General features: G+C 39.0%; 1 protein-coding gene and 1 non-coding gene across 2 annotated transcripts; both read left to right on the top strand.

The window, feature by feature from the left end:
• Positions 1 to 136: 136 nt before the first annotated feature.
• On the top strand, positions 137 to 21,196 carry BAG4 (BAG cochaperone 4). The gene is made up of 5 exons (XM_037055368.1): positions 137 to 435; positions 11,128 to 11,235; positions 16,732 to 16,986; positions 18,237 to 18,494; positions 19,229 to 21,196. Exons 1-5 carry the CDS (start codon positions 166 to 168, stop codon positions 19,712 to 19,714), a joined length of 1,377 nt encoding a protein of 458 aa, XP_036911263.1. The 5' UTR covers positions 137 to 165; the 3' UTR covers positions 19,715 to 21,196.
• On the top strand, positions 17,093 to 17,229 carry LOC118993270 (small nucleolar RNA SNORA2/SNORA34 family). Its single transcript, XR_005067823.1, has one exon. It is a non-coding gene; the product is annotated as a small nucleolar RNA SNORA2/SNORA34 family (small nucleolar RNA).
• Positions 21,197 to 22,621: the final 1,425 nt, after the last annotated feature.

Consider the following 22,621-nt stretch of genomic DNA (forward strand, 5'->3'; position numbering starts at 1 on the left):
CTCTCAACTCTCAGAACTCGGCAGCCGAGGGGGCGGGACTCAGCCTGGGATTGGCTGTTGTCGGACGACCCCCTTCACTGTTGTCCATTCCCTCTCGCTGGCTGGCGCCTGCGCATTGAGCTGGCCGTGGCGGGGGGCGGGAAGCGCCTCGGAGCAGCGGAGCGGATGTCGGCCTTAAGGCGTTCAGGCTACGGCCCCAGTGACGGTCCGTCTTATGGCCGCTACTACGGCCCTGGGGGTGGAGATGTGCCCGTGCACCCACCTCCACCCTTATACCCTCCTCGCCCTGAACCTCCCCCGCCTCCCATTTCCTGGCGGATGCGCGGGGGCGGCCCGGCTGAGACCACCTGGCCCGGAGAAGGTGGAGGAGGTGATAGCTACTACCCTTCTGGAGGAACCTGGACGGAGCCGGGTCGAGCTCCAGGAAGCCACCAGGTAAACTTTGCGCCATCTGTCCCGGGGGGGATCTGGTAGAGGATTCTTTGGGGGTGAGGGCCATTGAGATCGCTATACCTGCAGAGCTTGCAATGGATCTGATTTCATATTTGTTTACCTTTGGAGGAGATTGTAGATATAAAAGACTAGGATCGTGGGTGGGGGCATATATACTTGTGTTTCTTGGCCCCTCGTTTTCTGCTTCGACAATAATAAACGTCTGTTACCATTAAAAAAGGGGAAAAAAAGATGCTGCGCTGACTTGCTAAGCTAAAGAGAGGGTGCAGCATCCCTCGTCTGGGAACGATGTTGGGCTGAAGTGACCCGGCTGTGCTTTTTAAGCTCTTACAATTTATCCTGCGTGGCTTGTCAGACCGGCCTCCTGGAGAAGGGAGGTGGCAGCAGCCCCCGCCTTCACTCAGTAACCCTTCCCGCGCGGGGGAGGAACGTGAAGGAAGTGGGGAGGGATCTGGGCTTTTAGCCCTTTGCCCCTCATGCCTTATTTAGGGTCGAATCACGAATTATCAGTGTTGGAAAGCACTTTTGTATTGGTTGTTTTGATTTTCACGGCGACTGCAACAAATGTCATAGACAGCGTCCCTATTTTATGATTAAAGGACCATTGGCTCTGAAAGCTTAACTCATTTGCTCAGTATACTCGGACTTGTAACATTGTATTTCTTATATTCCTGCCAGACATCTACATACTTCTTTTTCTTTTTAAATTTATCTTATTTTATTTAAGTTTAGTTACTATACAGATTTATATTAGTTGCATTCATTTCAGGTGTATAATATAGTAATTCAATATTTTTATACCTTACAGTGCGATCACTTACAATACTTCTTTTAATGCAGTAGTCTTCATGTAGTTATTATAATAGGGTGTGGGGCACATCTCTCCTTTCCTTCAGGAATTATAACATCCTCATTGTTTGAAAATTTAATAGCGAAATTCCCATACATTACTGGTGGGGATGCAAAATGGTTCAGCACTTTGGACAATAGTTTGGCAGTTACTCAAAACATTAATTGTAGAGTTAGTGTATTACTCAGCAAGTCTGCTCCTTGATATATACCCAAGAACACTGAGAACATATGACCACATAAAAACTTGTACACACATATTAATAGCAGCATTGTTCAGATAGCCAAAAAAGTGGAAATATTCCAGATGTCCATCAGTAGACGAATAGATATGTGGTATAATCATACAATGGAATTATTTAGCCATAGAAAGGAAAGAACTGATACATATTGTTGTATCAAAATACATTGGCCAGAAGGTTTGATTTTTTCCATAAGATGGCTCTAGTAGTGCTTAGTTGTCTTTAACTTCATGTGAAACAATTTTGTTAGATTGTATTGTGACAGATGTCATATTATCCTGCATTTTTTAAAAAAGTATCAAAATTGGTGATGTTTTGTGTAGCCATTTTAATATTAAAGATGAAAGAAAATAGCAACATTTTTGGCATATTATGCTTTATTATTTCAAGGAAGGTAAAAATGCAACTGGAACACAAAAAGATTTGTGCAGTGTGTGGAAAAGGTGCTGCAACTGACAGAATGTGTCAAAAGTGGTTTACGAAGTTTTGTGCTGGAGATTTCTCACTGGACAACGGTGTTGCACAGTCAGCTAGACCAGTTGAAGTTCATAGCAATCAAATCAAGATTAATTGAGAACAATCAACATTATAACATGTGGGAGGTGGCCGACATACTCCAAATAACCAAATCAATAAAGTTATGGGTGAAACTGAAAAATGTGTCTTTTATTTAAATGGACTTTTTGGCCAATTCAGTACATTCTGCAATGTGGATAAACCTTGAAAACCATGCTACATGAACAAAACCGGTCAGAAAGACCACATATTATATGGTTTCATTTATGTGAAATGTCCAATATAGGCAAATCTGTAGAGACAGAAAGATTAGAGGTTGCCACGGGCTGGGGGGACTGGGGACATTGGGGTGACAAATAAAGTTTACGTGGCTTGTTTTGGGGGTAATGAAAATATTCTGGAATTAGATGGTGATGATGATTGCACAATTTTGAATCTACTGAAAACAATTGAATTGTATGTGCACTTCCAAACGGTGGGTTTTATGGTGTCTTCATTATAGCTTTAAAAAATTGTGTGAGAAAAAACATGTAGTAGTGAGAGTTTAATTGTGAAGAAGGGTCTATATTTTCTCTGTCTAAATCTGGACTAAGTAGCCTGTGAAACTTTAATCCAATGGTAGAATGATGAAATGCTTGGCCTATGAAGAGGCAAATCAAACTGAAGATCAATTGAAGGAAGAGGGGAGAGAACTGTCCTGGCTGGTGTAGCTCAATGGACTGTGCACAAGCCTATAAAGCAAAGGGTCCCTGGTTCGATTCCCACTCAGGGCACATGCCTGGGTTGCAGGCCAGGTCCCCAGTAGAGGACACATGAGAGGCAACCACACGTTGATATTTCTCTCCCTCTCTCTCTCCTTCCCTTCCCTTCTTTCTAAAAATAAATAAAATTTATTTAAACAAAAAAGAGGGGAGAGAACCATTAAACTAATGACTTTTGTTTGGGCTTGCTGTATTACCAAAAGTGTGTTAGATTCATAATATATATTTGTCAGTTGAATACATTTTTAAAAAGTGTTTTTCAGAGTAAGGTTAGAGAAGTTAAGATTTTAGGACTGTGTACGCAGTTGTAAGGTATGGTTGGGACATAGGCATGCACATAGAGTGGGTGATGGTGTAGTTGGAGGTGAAGCTGGAATGTGTAATGGGCATTTGGGAACCATTTCAAGAGTTTATGTATCTGGTTGATATTTTCTGAAACTTGAAAAGTATAGGATTATAATTTTTGCAGCAATAGAAAATGAATGCAAAAGATAGGAGTATATGTTGTCATGGATATTGCAAATGTTTTTTTCTAAGTTTGTTTTTCATCTTTTAACTTTATTGTAGATTTGATGTATAAGACTTACATTTATCTATAATTAAATTTGTTAAATAAACAAACAAAAAAGTATAGGAGCCTTTTTTAATACCTTACTACTCAAAAAGTGTCCTTCCAGGGGCTTCAGTGTTGCTTAGAGATTGCTGGAAATGCAGAATCTCCTGCTCTAGACTTACTGCTGCAGTTTGATAGGGTACTGGGTGATTTGTATGCACGTTAGAGTTTAAGAAGCACTGTTCTGTAGAATGGAATATAGTGAGTCGGTGCTGCACCAATCTACTACAAAGACTTGACTCTTATCTTAACGTGTTTATTTTATTTTTTTAAAAAATATTTTATTTATCTTTAGAGAGGAAGGGAAGGAGAAAGGAAGAGAAACATCAATGTATGGTTGCTTCTCATGCATCCCCTGCTGGGAACCTCCTGCAACCCAGGCATGTGCCCTGACTGGGAATCGAACCGTGACTGGCTGGTTCGCAGGCCCGCGCTCAATCCACTGAGCTACACCAGCCAGGGCTTAACGTGTTTAAATACAGCAGGAGAAAAATAGAAATCTACCTCTCGGAGTTTTCTTTTTTTTTTCTTGCCTTGTTAGCTAACATACTTGCAGCCCTGTAGTTTGCTCCCTGAACTAGCAGCATCTGCATTAACTAAGAGCTGATTGGAAATGTTGTATCTCATAGAGACCAGCCAAGGTATAAGGTGGGAGGCAAGTTCACAAGGATGTGAATATCAGGAGGCAGGGATGATTGGGGAGCTATCTTGGAGGAGGATTAAAATGCCAAGGAATGAGGGAGCAGAGAGCTCAGTTAGGCTCCTAAAGTAGTTCATAAGAGAGGGGTCAAAGGGCATATGTTTGAACAATGTCTGAATGTGATCAGGTTTCCTTCCAATGTTTTATTGTAACAATTTTCAAACATACAGAAAAGTTGAAAGAATTATACAGTGAATATATCTACCACCTAGATTCTGTATAATTATCATTTATTATATTTGCTTTATCACATCTATCTTACTCTTTGGATGCATTTCAAAATAAATTGCATAGCTTTAAAAAATATTATCAAAGGTATATATCATTTGGAAGCTAGGGATACAGGGGAAACAGAAGGTGATTCTGAGGTTTTAGTATTTCATAGGAATAAAGCTTTCATAGGAATAAAAGTGAAGAGGAACAGGTTTTTATGGAAAGATATGGTTTAGCTTTGTACCAAAAGAGCTAGTGATTGGATAATAGAGGAGCTTAAAAAAATATGAAATAGAAAGACTTGGCAAGGGTTTATGTTTTGCCTTTATTTCACTTCTGCTGGAAGACAGTTCGTCATGGTGGTCAGACATCTGCCAAGCTCTGGGTGCAATGTATGGAATTGATTAGAGAAGTTTGTGATTTTCTGTTCTTGTTTTGGTTTTTTGATGTCAAATTTTAGAGTTCTTGTGGCATCCAGTTTTTGTCGTCTGCAGGAACAAAACACTAGATGTGAAACTTAAGAGGGAGATGAGGGCTGGAGAGAGTGATTTGAGAGGGTCATCAAATATAGACATAACTGAATTACCAAACTGGGTAACGTTGCCAGGGACAGTCTCTGAGAGTCTAGAATAGGTGACAGCAAAAGAGGATCCAAAAGCAGGCAGTGAGAGATAGCACTCAGAAAGGTGTCAGGAATGTTAGGGGAGTCATGCAGTGCAGACCAAGCAAGGACACACCTATTTTGCCAGTAAGTGTTGCAAGAATTGAAAAGAAATGGTTGGATTTGGCAATAAAAAAGATATTGCTGATTTTCACGGTGGGAGTTTAAAATATAGTATTAAAGTAATAATACATGGAGGTTTGGATCAAAAGGTAGACTGTATTTCCAGACGCTTGTTAGTAAATGGGAAGCAGGATTGAAGGAAGAATTTTTAGGATTAAGGGGTTGAGTGTGTTTGGAAGCAGAGGAAAGTAATCTAGTAGATTGGGGAAAAAGTTGCACACAAAAGGATGGAATATGGTTTGGGGAGAGGGATACTAAGAAGTGAGGAAGAGCCCCGGCTGGGTGGCTCAGTTGGTTGGAACATCATCCCATACACCAAACGGTGATGTTGCCCCGACCAGGGGCACGGGGCGGCGCGGGTGGCAACACATTGATGTTTCTCTTTCTTTCTCCCTCAAATCAATAAATATATCTTTGGGTGAGGATTAAATTATAAATTAATTTTTATAAAAGGGAAAAATGAAGTAAGGAAGAGTGGAGACACCTCTTCCTGAGGTAGAGGAGATGGAGCAGATGTGGAGTTGGAAGGATGTTAAGGGATTTATAGCTCTTGGCACCTTTCTTGGTGAAGCAGGCGGCTAGGTCACCTGGTAGTGAAGGAAGTGGGAGAGGGTGAGCTGGTCAATGTTTTGAGTCCGGTTCTGAGAGGTAGGGGAACATGGTAGAGGAGCATGGAAGACATCTGAATGAGACCGAAAGTAGAAAAGTTGTGATGATAATACAGGAGCATAAAGTGCTTTGAAGTGATTTTGGAATGTGTAGCTATAAAATAATTTATAATGTACTTTTCTAATAATTTTTGCCTAATTCTAGTGAAAAATAGAAACAAATTTATAGATGGAATGTGGGCAGGAGCAGCACTACTCAGATTCCTCTCCTGTTAGGTTTCTTTGGGCAGGGGCTATTTTGGGGAGGCACGTTAGTAAGTCTCTTTGTCAGTTTAACCGTGAGGTATGGGTGCCTATCACCAAGCTGGGACGCCTGGTCAAGGACATGAAGATCAAGTCCCTGGAGAAGATCTCTCACTTCTCCCTGCCCATCAAGGAATCTGAGATCGGGACTCACATGAACAAGTATAAAGGACACATGGACAGTAACTAAGGGTGGGGGGCGGAAATGGGAGGGAGTGGGGAGCACTGGGCGGGGGGCGGGCAGGGCTGAGAATATAAGACAGAAAACTGTACTTGAACAAGAATTAAATAAAAAAATAATATTAAAAAAAAGGAATCTGAGATCGTTGACTTTTTCTTGGGAGCATCCCACAAGGACAAAGTTTTGAAGATTACACCTGTGCAAAAGCAGACATGTGCTGGCCACAGGATCCGGTTTGAGGCATTTGTCCCCATTGGGTACTACAATGGACATGCTGTTCTGGGAGCTAAGTGCTCATAGGAAATAGCCACTGCCATGCATGGGGCCATCATGCTGGCCAAGCTCTCAGTTGTCCCTGTGTGGTGAGGCTCCTGGGTAACAAGATAGGCAAGCACCACAATGTCCCTTGCAAGGTGACTGGGTGCTGTGGCTCTGTGCTGGTGTGTCTCATCCCCACCCCCAGTGGCACTGGCATTGTTGCAGCCTTTGTGGCCCAAGAAACTGTTGCTGATGGCTGGTATTGACAACTGCTGCACCTCGGCCAGGGGCTGCGCTGCCACCTTGGCAAACTTGGCCAAGGCCACTTTTGATGCCATCCCAAGACCTATAGCTGTCTCACCCCTATCTCAGGAAAGAGACTGTTCACCAAGTCTCCCTACCAGGAATTCACCGACCGTCTTGTAAAGACCCACATCAGAGCTTCTGTGTGGAGGATCCAGGCTACAGCTGTGGCTACCACATAATTTTTATAAGAAAAATAAAGTGAATTAAGCCTGGGGTGCAGAAAAAAGAAAACCCAACTCTGTGCAAATCACAGATCCGTAACCCTATAAACCATAAGGAGATACCAGTTCACACTCAATAGGATGGTTATAAAAACAAAAGCACAGAAAAACAAGTATTGGTAAGGATGTGGAGAAATTAGAACCCTTATATGTTGCTGGTGGGAATGTTAAGTGGTGAGGCTGCCTTGGAAAAAGTTTCATAGTTCCTCAAGTTGTTAAACAGAGTTACCATATGACTCTGCAATTCCACGTCTAGGTATATATCTAAGAGAACTGAAAGCATATGTCCACATAAAAAATTATTAATGAATGTTTATAGTAGTAGTATCCAAAAAGTGGCAACAGTCCAAATGTCCAACAACCGATGAAAGGATAAGCAAAATGTGGCCTTTGTATGCGGTGGAATATTATTTGGCCACAGAAAGAATGGAGTACTGATAACATGGTACAGCATAGTCAAACCTCCAAAACATTGTTAAGTGAAAGAAGCCAGTCACAAGATATCACATGTTCTATGATTCTGTTTATATGAAATATATAGAATAGGTAAATCTAGAGAGAAAGTAAGTAGTGGTGTAGGGCTGGGGCAATGGGGAGGTATGAGGGTATATAGCTAAAGGGCACACTATGTTCTTTTTAAAAATATTTTTTTATTTATTTTTTTAGAGAGGGAAAGGGAGGGAGAAAGAGAGGAGAGAAACATCAATGTGAAAGAGAAACATTGACAGGTTGTGTCTCAAACACACCCTGAGACCGAATCTGCAGCCTATGCGTGTGCCCTGACCAGGGATTAAACCTGCGACCTTTCGCCTTGCAGAACAGTGCCCAACCCACTGAGCCTCACCAGTCAGGGATGTGTTGACTCTTAAATCCTTTGTTGGGAACTGGCACACGGTCACTTTTACCCACCTTTTCCATAGAAGTTTAAATTACATTTTTAAAGCACGCTAGTTTATACTTGTACTTACACTTCAAATCCTCTGTACATGGTACTACATATGGAGAAAGATATGGATCGTCTTTCTCCATGTTATCTTTTCCGTGTGAAAATACTAGTTTCCAATAACTGCTCTACTCATTTATTCCTTCTGTTCTACAGTACACACAAAACAGTTTAAAAATTAAAATGCTAATATTATTACTAATAATGTTCTCGGTAAAGCTTAATATTTCTTTGCGTGCTTTTTGCCTTTAGGATATATACCACTAAGTATATCCATTCAGAAAACCATTTTAAGTTACTTGGGTTATTTGGAAATTGGATTATTTGTGTGTGTGTGTGTTTATCAACTTGTTAGTCCTTTTTAAAAAATAGAGTTTGAAATCCTACTGATATTTCCAGTTCTAATTAAGGATTAAAAGTGTAAAATTTCATTCTTGTATCTCTTATCTTCCACTATGAAAATACTGATTTCCAACCACATGACATAATCATTAAGTATGTATATCCCTGTTAGGGATGTCAATCAAATTATGGTGTTTTACATTCACTTGAAATAGTTTTGTTTCATTTTGCTTTCTTTTAGGGATTTTAAATTCATTTCATTCTTTTAAAATTATGTAAAATATTTACAATTGTTATAAAGTGAAATGTATAAAACAGGGTATATTTAAGGGAAGTCTACTTTCAATCCCTTGCCCTACAGTTTTGCTTTTTAACTTTTTATTATAGATACTTTCAAACAGACATAAAGAGACTAATATGACAAAAATTCCAGGTACCTATCACTCATCTTCAGCAATTATCAAGTTATTGTTGATCTTGTTTATTTATACACCCAATCATTCACCACACTGTTAGTTATGGTAGTTTAAAAATATGTTACAGTGTTTGTTTAGGACAGTCTCGAGGGCAGTTTTGTGTCCTAATGGAGATGATCTGTGCTAGTAGGAGAAATAGATGATTCATGAAAGAGTAGAGATAACTGCAAGAGTAAAGGGTTAGGAATAGGAAGTAAGAGGTGATCCAGAGCTGTGTGGAAGAATTGGCCTTTAGTAGGGCCAAAGACACTTCATTCATTGGTAAGAGTTTCTGTCTGATTGCTGCTTCGAGTGCCCCCCCACTTAAAGGTTGTCAATTGAGAGAGGAAGGGTGGGAGAAGAGAATAGCTGTTTTGGAGAGTGTAGTGAACGTAGTAAGTAGCTGTAGCGAGTGCTGAGTGTCTACCTGAGGTTTGTGATCATGGATTTACAGTGAAACCAGACAGCTTGTTGGGATTTTCTCCCCCAGATATTTAGATGAAGTGCAGCTATGAGGTCAGTGGATGATTGAGTTTAAACCGGGTAGGTGTTTGTAGGGTGAGTATACCTGAGGGAAAGACTGGCAAGGGATTAAGTTGTGGGAGACTGAGTAAGGAAGGAAGTGAGGACATGGTAGGGTGAGGGATGGAAGGGTGGAGAGGTAGTAAAATGAGGGGTACCTCGGAGAAACAGTGGGAAAGAACAGAAGCCAGGGTAGCCCTGGGGAATAAGGTGTTAGTTTACCACCGCTGGCTTGAGTAAGTTTCATCTCTTGTCTTTTCGTCTCTTTGCTCAAGCTTCAAATTCTTGGTGAAGAGAAATCAGTTTATTAGTCAAATGCTTACCCCTTAACTAGGAGGAGGAGGGGAGTGCAATGAATCGGGGATTTGCCTGCTTGAGAGATTTGGTGGTTAGGTTTGGAAGTTTGCCCATAACATTTTTAAAAAATCTTGCTGGTTCTTACTTTCTGTGGATACATTATGTAAAGGAGGTGTAATTTGTCCAGTTTGTATACTGTCACATGGAATAATTACATGATTTAGAAACAGTTTTATAAAACCAATAACTAGTGAGGTTAAGCTAAGATGGCAAAACTCAGTGATTACAACTGCCAGTTGATTTCTTTGTGAAACCAAAGTTTTGGGGAAAAATTCAAAGATCCAGTTTAAGCTTAAATTACAAAGTTCAAAGCACAGTAATTCAGCTTATAGGATAACGAATGTATATATTAAACTAGACTCTGAAAAGTTTTGAGTTGATCTAGTCTCTTATCATAGTTTATTGCCTTGTTGCAAATAATTGCATTAACTTTTTGAGTTGGAGTAAAAAGCTGTAGAAGTTAATGTCATAGCTATGTTTTCTCCTTGGAGAAAATTACCAAATTATTCTATATCAATTCCTGATAGGGAGTTAGTTGTAGGCTGCCAGGAGAAAGCTGAACCACAGCAGAGGTGAGGAACGTGAAAAGTCTAGAGCAACCAGGCAAAGAAGCTGAGTACATTGAAGTTTTATATAATTTGAAGTAAAAGTTAGAAAATTTGAAGTAAAGTTTAGTAGTAATATTTTCAAGCTCCAAAGTTGTTGAGATAGGTAAATACTACTTTTCTTAACAGCAAAGAACTGTAATTGTGTTGTGTGAATTAAATTTAGTGATGATGGGGTTAGTGATTGGGAAGAGATAAAGGAATCCAATGTCTCTGGTTTTGCGAATCATCTTGACATAGTAAAATTCCTTTATATATTGTTTGGTCTGGTGGCATTGGCCTAATGCATAAGAACAGGCTTTTACTAGACAGTCCGTATTGCTTTGTTTAGGGCACAGGTGGCAAACACAAGACCTACCGGCCAAACCCGGCCCTCCACCTTGTTTTATTTAGCCTGGTACCTTGTTTCTACCCAGCAGCAGTGGTGCGCTCTCACTTAACTGTCAAGGTGTAGTTACGTTTATATGGTCCTGAAATTACATTTGGCCCTTTGAAGGCAACTGCAAGGCTGATGTGGCCCCTGGTGAAAATGAGTTTGACACCCCTGTTCTAGAGCATGTGATTTATCATATATCTGCACCACATTTATCATATATCTGCACCAGTTTAATAACAAGTGATGTTACAGTGAGGTTCCATTGCCCTTTTTTTTGAAACTTATACCTGTCTCTATCAAATTTTCAGAGCCATGCAAGAATGTTAGTATGCCCTGGCCAGGTGGCTCAGTTGGTTGGAGTGTCGTCTAATCCCAAGCCAAGGCACGTTTGGGAGGCAGCTGCGTTTCTCACGTCGATGTTTCTCTCATTCTAAAATCAATAAACATATCCTTGGGTGAGTGGTTTTTTTTTAATGTTAGTAATAAGTGAATTTATTTTTTCTTTTTCTTTTTTTTTAGGAGCAGCCACCATATCCTAGCTACAATTCTAACTACTGGAATGCTCCTCCTCGGCCTAGGACTCCTTACCCAAGTACATACCCAGTAAGGCCTGAAATGCAAGGCCAGGTATGGTCTATAATTGAGACTTTCTGAATTTTTTCTCTTTTTTATAAATTACATTTTATTGATTGTGCCATTACAGTTGTCCTGATTTTTCCCCCTTTGCCTCCCTCCACCCAGCACCCCCTATTCCCTCAGGCATTCTTCCACCATTGTTCATGTCCATGGGTCATGCATATAAGTTCTTTGGCTACTCCATTTCCTATACTATACTTTATATCTCATGGCTATTCTGTAATTATTCTGTAACTACCTATTTGTATTTATGTTTTTTTTAAGATTTATTTACTTATTTTTAGACAGAAGGGGGGGTGGGAGAAAGATAGGGAAAGAAATATCAATGTGTGGTTGCCTCTTGTGTGCCCCCTACTGGGGACCTGGCCCATAGCCCAGGTGCGTGCCCTGATTGGGAATCAAACTGACGACACCTTGTAATCTGTTCCCTGTATTTTTGAGTTGGTTTGTTTGTTTTTTGTTTAGATATGGTATTTGTCCACATGTATGTGTCTTTATTTGTTCAGCTTATTTCACTTCACATAATACTGTTAAGGTCCATCCATGTTGTTCCAATTGGGAAGTTTTCCTTCTATTTTTATGACGGAATGATATTCCATTGTATACATCTACCACATAATCTTTATCTGTTGATCCATTTATAGACATTTAGGTTGTTTCCATTCTTGGTAAATAATGCTTCGGTGAACATAGGAATGCAGATACACTTTTGAGTTAATGTTTTTTTGTGTCCTTTGGATATATGCTTACATGTGGGATTGCAGGGGTCATATGGTAGTTCCACTTTTAATGTTTTGAGGAACCTCCATACTGTTTTCTGTAGTTGCTGAACCAGTTTATATTCCCACCATCAGTGCGAAAGGGTTCCCTTTTCTATATATCCATACCAACACTTGTTATTTTTTGTCATTTTTGATAATAGTCATTCTAACAGGTACAGGGTGTTTTGTTTTTTTTTTTAATTTAGACCTTGGTATTTAATTCATTTTGTACAGGGTAAAATGTGCTTATAGCTTCTGTCCCCACATGGGGCAGGACAGAACCTGTGCAGCCTGTGCCCCAACCCAAGCAACTGCTGTCGGGCTTACTCGACCAGAAGAGAGTCTAGTGAGGGAGGATTTAAAGGGGTCCATGTCAGGCTGCAGAGCGCTGCCCCCTGCCAGCACTGCAGAGCCAGGCCTTCCCCCATGGGGGCCTGATTCCATTTCATTGTGGTTTTGATTTACATTTCACTGATGATTAGTGATGTTACGACCCTTTCATCTACCTGCCGGCCATCTATATGTCTTCTTTGAAAAATGTCTGTTCAGATATTCTGCCATTTTTAAAATCTGATGATGTTTTTTTTTTTTTTGCTGTTGAGTTGTATGAGTTCTTTAAATATTTTGGAAATTAACCTCTTATCAGAAATAGAATTTGCAAACATTTTATCTGATTCAGTAGGTTGTGTTTTCATTTTGTGAGTGGTTTCCTTTGCTCTGCGTATGCTTTTTAGTTTGATGTCTTTTGCTATTGTCTTTCTTTCGTAAGAAAATGACTTTTTAAAAAAAGATTTTATTTATTTATTTATTTATTTTTAGGTAGAGGGGACGGGAGGGAGAAAGAGAGGGAAAGACACACTGATGTAAGAAAGAAACATCGATCACCTGCCTCCTGCACATACCCAGACCTGGGATTCAGCCCGCACCCAGGCATGTGTCCTCACTGGGAACCCAACCAGTGACCTTTAGCTTTTGGGACAACGCCCAACCAACTGAACCACACATGTCAGGGCAGAAAATTTGACTTCTTATGTCAAATATTTATTTTATTTTATTTTATTTTATTTATTGTTTTATTTTTGTGGGTTTTTTTCATTTTAAGTTTTTAATGAAAGTTGTATGTAAGGTGACTTTATTCCTGCATCTTTTCATTTGTTTCTTCCTTGTATTTGCTTTTCCTTTTTTATTTGGTGAGATTTGGCTTTATGTTCAAGGATCTTTTTACAGTCTTTGTTCACGTTGGTGGCAGGAATTTACCAGATGTTTGATCTTTCTCACCTACATATGAATTACCTACTTTCCCTTTGAAACACTATACTTATTTCTCCTTCTTCTTAGTCCAGAATGACATATAAGCCTCAACTGCCCAGTGAGACCTTGGATTCCATATTCTTATGGAACCCTTGAATGTACATATGTAATAAAATTGGTCATTTTCTTCTGTTGCTCAGTCTTATGTTAGATCGATTATTAGGCCAGCCAGAAAAACTTAAAAAGTGTGGGAAAAAAATTATTTCTCTTACACTAATATATCCATTTTTTAAAAATCTTCCCCTGAGGATATTTTTTATTACTAATTTTAGAGAGGAAGGGAAAGAAAGAGAAACATTGATGGGAGAGAAACATCGATTAGTTACCTCCTGCACTCAATCCCATGAGGGACTGAATGTGGGGGAACTCCGTCCAGCAGGCTCTCTTGGCCACCATGGATGAGAATAACTCTACCGAGGCATGATCTGCCTGGGGAGAAAAAGCCGGCCAATCTCTCAGAGGAGAAGGGCCTCGAGCACCTCTTTCCCTGGGCTTTTATTGGGTTTAGTTTGCATAGGAATACAGGGCAGATATGTAAAGTCATTGCCAGGCAGTAATGACCAAATTTTTAAAGAACCTTAAGGGCATGTTCTGAGTCAGGGTCAGATAGAATGACAGCAAAGGCGAAAGAGTCTTGGACTCTTAACATGTAAATTGAGGACATTCATATCAAAGCAGGTTTCACAGGATTCTGTACATTGCCTCTTAGGCCTGATCAATCAGTTCCCTGCCCCTCCTGCCGCTGGGAACCACCCATTCCGGCACAGGGCTGCACCCTTTTCAGCATTGTTTCAGCATTGAATCAGATAGGGAATTGGGGCAGCCAAGAAATTAGGAGACTTTTTACAGATAGAATGAGGAATCAGGCTATGACAAAGCTGAGAGGTGAGGGTCTTGTCACTTCTCCATAATCCCCTCAGTCCTTCCTGATGGCCCCTTGGTGGCTCTGCCTGTTTGGTGGTTCCTCCATTGAGGAATCTTACCTCTCATTGGCTAATCAGTCATCCACCAGGCCAAGCAGGGGATATGAGAGAGGGGATAAGTTTTTGTCTCTTTAGCAGCTTATGTCCCTAAGACTTTTTTACTCAGCCTTAGCCACGGAGGGGTTACAGCTTCTGAAACCAGGCAGGGCAGTTCCCAACAACTGAACCCACAACCTAGGTGTGTGCCCTGACTGGAAACTGAACCCACAACTTTTCTTGGTGAACGTACAGGACGATGTTCCAACCAACTGCGTCACCTGGCCAGGGAAAATATATCTATATTTTGGTAGACTTGTTTTCAGGCTTTTCCCCATCATCTTTACATAGCTTTAAATTCACTGTTCATACACTTTTTTATGTGCCTTATATCTACTTTCAGTGTTAATCTCCCAGGTACCCATCTCTCAGCTTCAGTAAGTATCAGTACATGGCCATCTTGTATCATCTATATCCCTGGAGTATGTTGAAGAAAATTCTAGACATCAGAGTATTTCGCTTGTAAATGCATATATATATCTTTAAACTCTAAGGAAGTTTTAAAAAATACCACAATGCCATTATTAAAACTTGAAGAAAAAACCTCAAAGTAATTTTTTAACAAAATTAAATAATCTGGTCAGTTCTAACAGTGAATTTATAAAGCAGAGCAAAATTCTCTCAATGAACAGGCTATTGTCTACTAAATCATTCCATTGTTACAGGATATTTAAGTTGTTTGCAATTTCGATTATAAATAATGTTATGATGAACAAATTTATGCCTATAACTTTTTTCCAATTGAATCATTTTCTTAGGAAGGATTTCTAGAAGTTAAATAACAGTACAGAAAGTCACATGATATTTTATCTAGTCTCCAACTGTGTATGTTGTATTAAGGGGTTCTTTGTTTAGGCACAGCAGCCCATGGGCAGATGACCTTAACAGCCTCCCTATTGGCTTTGACAGAGGGTAGTTCGTTGTCCTATGCAGGGAATGATTGCTGGGATCTTTGTTTCAACCACTCCAAGGAAGGCCATGTGGTGATAATAGCTTGTCTTTTATCCTCTTGCCATAAAAGTATGATTAAGAATTTAAGGTGTTTTCCACAGTATTGTGATGGCTATCCCACATTAATTAGCGGCACTATTTTATGTGCCACTAATTTGATTAGGAATCACATTTGAATTTCATTTTCTGCAGTTATTAACATCAGCTTAAGATATCAGAATTCTTGCCCTGATTGGTGTGGCTCAGTGGGTTGGGTGTCAACCCACAAACCAAAGGGTTGCTGGCCCTGTTCTGGGTCAGGCCAGAGGCCTGAGTTGTGGCCAGACTCCCTGCTGGGGCGTGTGAGCGGCAACTGATGGATAGCTTTCTAGCACTGCGATGTTTTCTTTCCCCTTTCTCCTCCCTTCCCCTCTCTCTAAAAGTAAGTCAAAAAATCTTTTTAAAAAAATCAGAATTCTTTTATTATTGAAGTAGAACTAAAGTTTGATGTATACAACATAATAATGATTTGACATTTGTATACATTGTTAAATGGTCACCATGATAAGTCTAGATAACATCACAGGATTCTTATTCTCTTATTTGAATTGGGAAAGATTATGTAGTCTTACTGAGAATGATGAGTACTGGAAAACTTGATTCTATGTTTTAAGTAATCATTTAAATTTAGAGTTTAGACTTAATCTTGTTCGGATTACTAAACTCAGGATTTTGGGTGTCAGTAGTAGTCTGGATAGGTGATTTAAAACACAATAAGGAATAAATTAATTGTCTCTTGTCTGCTGTTATTATCAGGAAGCACAGTGGAATAGTACAAAGAACATGAGTTCTGGGTTCATTTCCTGACCTTGCCGTAGTGATGCCAACAACAATGATATTATAATTACTATTTTTTGACCATACTATACACCAGACACTATGTTAAGCATTTGGTATATGTCATCTCATTTAATTTTAACAATAACCCTTCAAGATAAGTTTATGAACTTATATATACAGAGCCTCTGGGAGAGCTAGGTCTGTCTCTGTAGTGTTTTTTTTTTGTATTGTATCATGATTGTATCATGGTTGTTTTCTGCTTTCTGTAGCCATTCTCCCACATTTCTCAGAATCCTCTCACCAGTTTGTGAGTTCGAGTACTCTATTGTTAGGTCTAATTGTTAGGTATACTTATGGAAGTGTTTGGAACAGAAGCACTGCCCTAAGGCATCTCACCACAATATACTCTCCCATTATTTTGCACAGACTCTACAGCGATAATCTGAGTTTAATATGTGGTATGTGATTATATGAAAGAAAGAATGCTTCCAAGATTGCTTAATAGTTCATATTTTCCTTACTTACTGATCTCTTTTCTTCCCAAAGCTTTTGAAGTTGGGCATTAAGTCAGAGCATTTCAACTCTTTCACATGTCTTTTTTTTCCTCTCAACTATGCTTTTTATAGAGTTTGAATTCTTACACTAATGGAGCATATGGCCCACCATACACAACTTGCCCAGGGGCAAATACTGCCTCATACTCTGGGGCTTATTACACACCTGGATATTCTCAGACCAATTACTCCTCAGAGGTTCCAAGCACCTACCGTTCTCCTGGGAACAGCCCAACCCCAGTCTCTCGTTGGATGTATCCCCAGCAGGACTGCCAGGCTGAAGCACCTCCTCTTAGGGGGCAAGTTCCTGGATATCCTGCTTCACAGGTGAGCATTTTTCTGTTGGGTGTATATTTTTTAATGTTTTATGAACGATGCCACATTCATTTTCCTCTGTTCAAAGGTTCTAATATGTTGACATGAGAAACATCTATTGGCCCTGAATCAAGGCCAGCAGTTCGCTGAAGCTGCAGGTTTCAAGCAGGATGCTAAAGCAATGTCTTTCTGTGATCTGTTGGCCATATCAGAGCTTAGGAAATGTAATGGGCAGTTCATTAGAAAGAAACATCTGGGGGGAAAAAAAGAGGAAAAAAAAAAAAAGAAACGTCCAAACTTGTGCAGAATTTTTTAGTTTATTTGAGCTAAACTGACAACAATTGTCAAGAAGCACAGCCTCCACAGATTAAGAAAATGCTTCAGGAATGGCAGTTTTACACCTTAAATTATACATTACAACCAAAGGAGGCGACAAGGAAGTTACATGAAATCCATTGCTGGTACATTAGGGGACAGGAGAAAGCAAAGTTCGGACATCTTTGAGATTTGATAAAAAGTAAAACGAAAAGACAGATACTTCTTTGACAGTGGTGGGTATAGGATAGTTAACAAAATTTACAGCAGATAGAGATGGTATGCAGGAGAACAAGATAACGATGAGGGGTTCTGTGGTCTTGTCCTCTGGTGGGAGGTTGTGCCACGATGGGTGTGAAAAGGGGAATTAACTCTGACATTCCAAAGGTATGTTATTATAGATGCAAAAAAGACAACAGACAGGCTTAGTTACTGGCCTAGGACATGACTACCTACCGTAACTCACTTTTAGTTAGGAAGTTTTCATTTCAGACCATTCTGTGTGCTTACTTTAGGTCTCTGAGTTTGTAAGGTCCACCGTATAAGCTTCCCCTTAGCTTGTCAGGTTTAATTAGTATGTGGCCCCCTTTTTTGTCCACAAATATGCCTTTGTTTCTGCTTCCTTATATGAGTTTACCTATTTATAGTATGTATGGGACAGGCTTATGTTGTGTTTCAGCCATTGAATTTTAGACCCTATTCCTTCTGAGTTTGATTGTCAGCAAATCTGCCTGTGGTGTTTTTGGAACCAAGCTTTTTAAGGCTTGGAGAAATTACTATAGCTAATCCAAGATGCTAAAATTTTGCCTAGTAGTGGTCAAAATATATTCTGTTAAGGAGAGATTAAGCATCACAGAATCTGTTAATACTAGAATATTTTCATTACTTCTTTTTAGTGTTTAGTTTTTTTTAAGCAATGACCAGCATGTGTCCTTCTTCCAATATAGAACCCTGGAATGACCCTGCCCCATTACCCTTATGGGGATGGTAATCGTAGTGTTCCACAACCAGGACCATCTGTACGACCACAAGAGGACTCATGGGCTTCTCCTGGTGCTTATGGAATGGGAACCCGTTACCCCTGGCCTTCAGCTGCACCCTCAGCACCACCTGGGAATCTCTATATGAGTGAGAGTACTTCAGCATGGCCTAGCACTGGCTCTCCTCAGCCACCCCCTTCACCACCACCCCCCCAGCAGCCAAAGGTAGGAGACCTAAATGTAGTTCTTTTGATGTTTGGGTAGTTAAAAAAGCACAATGTGAAACTTTTATACAATGATCTGTGTTAAGTGGGGACTAACTGCAAAATGTTGGTTATTACTGCCTATAGCTTTACCTAGCCCAATTTCCTTAAAAAAAAAGACTATTTTTAGAGCAGTTTTAGGTTCATATCCTCTTTCCGAAAGACCACTCCCAGCACCAAATGCTCATTTACTGTTTGTTGTAATAATATCTGAATGTTAAACAGAATCAAAGGTTGCATTTTATTACCTTAATCTGTAGACCAAAGACAAACCAGTATGAAATTGTGGTTAAACCAAAGACTGAACATCATTTGCTTGTGACTAGGTTCCTTTTTAAGATCTGTCTTAAGATTTTAACTCTTTATGGGGAAAACTATCTAATTTCTATTTATTAAGTCACTTAGTGGGTTGTGAGGTAGTAAGGGTAGATTATGAGGTATTCATGGTGATGTGCCTTTTGGAGGGATGGTAGATTCCAGCCATTTATGCTCAGGAAATCTCTGCCTTTTACTTGACAGGGCACTCTTTTTTTTTTTTTTAAGGTTGTCTTTTTCTCAAATCATTAATGAAGGGGGTCCAGTTTTATTGGTGGGGAGTCTTTTCATGTACGAAGGGGAAAGATGTGGGCTAACAGATCTGATGTTGATGGATTACCATTGAAACAGTTTTTTTCCTTTTTGCTTTCCCACCCCAAGGATTCCTCATATCCCTATAGCCAATCAGATCAAGGCATGAACCAGCACAACTTTCCTTGCAATGTCCACCAGTACGAGTCCCCAGGAACAATGAACAGTGATAATTCAGAGCTTTTGGATTCTCAAGTCCAATATAGTGCTGAGCCTCAGCTGTATGGTAATGCCACCAACGAACATCCCAGCAATCAAGAGCAAAGTCATAATCTTCCTGAAGAGTGTTTACCTTCAGATGAAGGTACTCCCCCAAGTATTAAAAAAATCATACATGTGCTGGAAAAAGTCCAGTATCTTGAGCAAGAAGTAGAAGAGTTCGTAGGAAAAAAGACAGACAAAGCATACTGGCTTCTGGAAGAGATGCTAACCAAGGAACTTTTGGAACTGGATTCAGTTGAAACTGGGGGTCAGGACTCTGTCCGACAGGCCAGGAAAGAGGCTGTTTGTAAAATCCAGGCCATACTGGAAAAATTGGAAAAAAAAGGATTATGAAAGGATTTAGAACAAAGGGGAAGCCTGTTAACTAACTTGACCCAAACTCTTGATTTTGGTTAATTACCCTTTTTTTGAAATGCCTGTTGATGACAAGAAGCGATGCATTCCAGCATTCCTTTGATTTGAAACTTGAAAAACTGGTAAAGGATTTGGGAAAACATTTTTGTTATGAGTTGTTTTCAGTTTTTAGACCAATGAATGTAATAGGAAACTATGGAGTTACCAATATTGCCAAGTAGACTTACTCCTTGAGAAATGTATGGGTATCTACAAGTTCCTTCTTATTAGCAGGAGGGAAATAACACTTTATGTAACAGGCTTATCAGAAATCTCCCAGATGAGACTGGATATAATCTGAGACAAACAGGCTCTGTTTTTTAAAACATGTGGATTATGTCAACATTTTTGTACATTTTGACTGCTTTCAACATACACGTCGTGTAATTACAGCTTGGACTTTAACTTTGTTGGACCTCTGTTTTGTTTTGTTATTTGCAGTTTGCAAATATAGTATTATTCTCTACTTCTTGGTACATTTTGTAGTAATATGTTTAATGTAATTATTCAAGAGACTATATTAATAGCCAGATAGTATGGCATTTCTGAATGAATTTATATCTTTTCACCACTTGAATATATTGCAATGCATAATGAGTTCCTGAAGTAAACTGTCTCCTTTTTTGTATAGATCATTAGGTTAGAGTTTCACCACTTCTAGGTTAATAGCAGAAGGCAATTTGAAAATAACGTGGGCATAGGAATGCAAATGCTTGTGGCCATTTTTGTTTTTTGCTCTTTTATCATATTTGTATAAAGATTTACTTTAAAATTCCCCTTCCTTTAATTATCTTTTCACTAGTGCTGCTTTCATATGGAGCATAGGTAACAGATGAAAAATTAAATGCCACAGTGGGTAGAAATAATTAACTGTAAAAGGAATAAATACAACTATTTGGAAATGCTGTTCTTTATCTAAAAGACTGGTTTCAGCATCAAGAGCCCTACAAACAGATTTCAGCTTAGTTTATACTAAAAAAGAAGGAGGGCAAAATGGAATTCATGCTCAGGGAATGAATCAGCCATAGCTAGAGTAGGAAATTATTTTTTCTTTTAAAGGTGGATTTGATGTTTATATTTATTTCCCTAGAATAAATTGCATGGGAAATATTGCCTGTTTTATTAAAAGATATTTATTACCATTAGTAACAATCATTTTAGAGCCAGATTTAAGGGAGGGATACTGAAAGGGTCTTAGCTGGGCTTGCTTGAGTAACTCTGTGCTATCTCTATGCTATCGTATAGAAGAGACTTAGGTAAATAATTTAGTTTTTACATCTAAAGTGGCATCTAGTATACAGTGACTGTTACTAGAAAAACAGCTGTTTCTTAATAAGATGTGCAAATGATAATGTTTCTTTTCTAGACTGCTAGGCCTATTAGTGATAATAAATCTATCAGCCATCTCCTCTCCTTATTAAAGAAATACAAGACTAATACAAACATAATTGGTTATGAGAAGAAATGGAGTAAAACATAATGGCTGGGTCTTATGGCTGGGATGAGTGATTTTATGAGATAATGTGATCATTTTATTCTAGGATTTTTGTTTTTGGCCTAACATAGGAATGTTAAAAAAGGCTTTTCTATGAAAATTAGAAGACTACTTGAAACAAAATTTAGAAGGGGGAGGACCTTAAATAGCGAAGTTAACATAAAACAGTGAGACAATGACTAATTCAGGTGAGAAAACTATTTGAGTGCCCAAGATACCAGTTTTCATTGTCTTGATATGTATATATTATACACATATATACATATGTGTATATGTTTTTTTAAAGTTATTTAAAAGTTTTTTCAGGTAATTAGAGCTTTTGAAGAGTTGTAAAAATAGTTTCTGTATGCTCTTCACTCAACTTGCCCTTCTGGTAACATCTTTCATAACTGTAACCATTTGTCAAAGTAAGCAATTAACCTTGATACAATACTATTAACTAAAGTAGAGAATTTAAAAACTAGAGATTTTCTTAGTCTTCTAACTAATGTCTTTTTTGACTTACTGTGACAGGATCCAATCCAGGATCCCGCCTTGCATTTAGTTGTCTGTATTGTCCTCCAGTCTGTGATAGTGTGTTATGGCGCCTGATGGTGTGTAATGTGTTTCTGGTGTTACTAACCGTAATCACTACCTAGTAGTGCCTGCTAGGATTCTCTACTGAAAATTACTGTTTCCTTTGTGATGACTAAATATTATCTGGAGATACTTGGAGACTATGCAAATGAATGTCCTGTTTCTGCTTCAACCTTTGCCCCCTCAGTTGCATAATCCATTGGCAAATCTTGCTTGTGTTGTGTCAGTTACTACTGTGGTGTTCTAATGGTGATGTTCTGTTTCTCTCTCTACATTTATTAATTGGAATTCTTCTGTAAGGAAGGGTTATTGCTTCTGGATTTATGTTTTTAATTATAATAAGATATTCAGGATAAATACAAACTTAGAACTTAAAGATGTAAACTATATTCAACTGATTCCAAATACCAATATCAAAGAAAGGAAAACTAAATTAGTAACCTGTTTCAGAAAATATACTGAACATATGATTTATGATTTGTGGATTTAAAAGTTTTGACTTATTGACTCCAGACTGCATTCAGAATTTTCTCAAAATTTCACATGGACTTTAAGTGTCTAAATTTGTATTACTTGTATTAAGTGTCTAAATTTGTATTACTTGGGGGATAATTTTTTAAAAGATTTTATTTATTCATCTTCAGAGGGGTAAGGGAAGGAAAGGAAGAGGGAGAGAAACAATTGATGTTTTGATATTTCAGTATATGGTTGTTTCTCGTGCATTCCCTGCTGGGAACTGGGCTGTGCCCTGACTGGGAATCAAACCATGATCCCTT

This window comes from Sturnira hondurensis, unplaced genomic scaffold (assembly GCF_014824575.4).
Source record: "Sturnira hondurensis isolate 20B ecotype Veracruz unplaced genomic scaffold, ASM1482457v3 Scaffold0008640, whole genome shotgun sequence".
In the NCBI taxonomy this organism is placed as follows: domain Eukaryota; kingdom Metazoa; phylum Chordata; class Mammalia; order Chiroptera; family Phyllostomidae; genus Sturnira; species Sturnira hondurensis.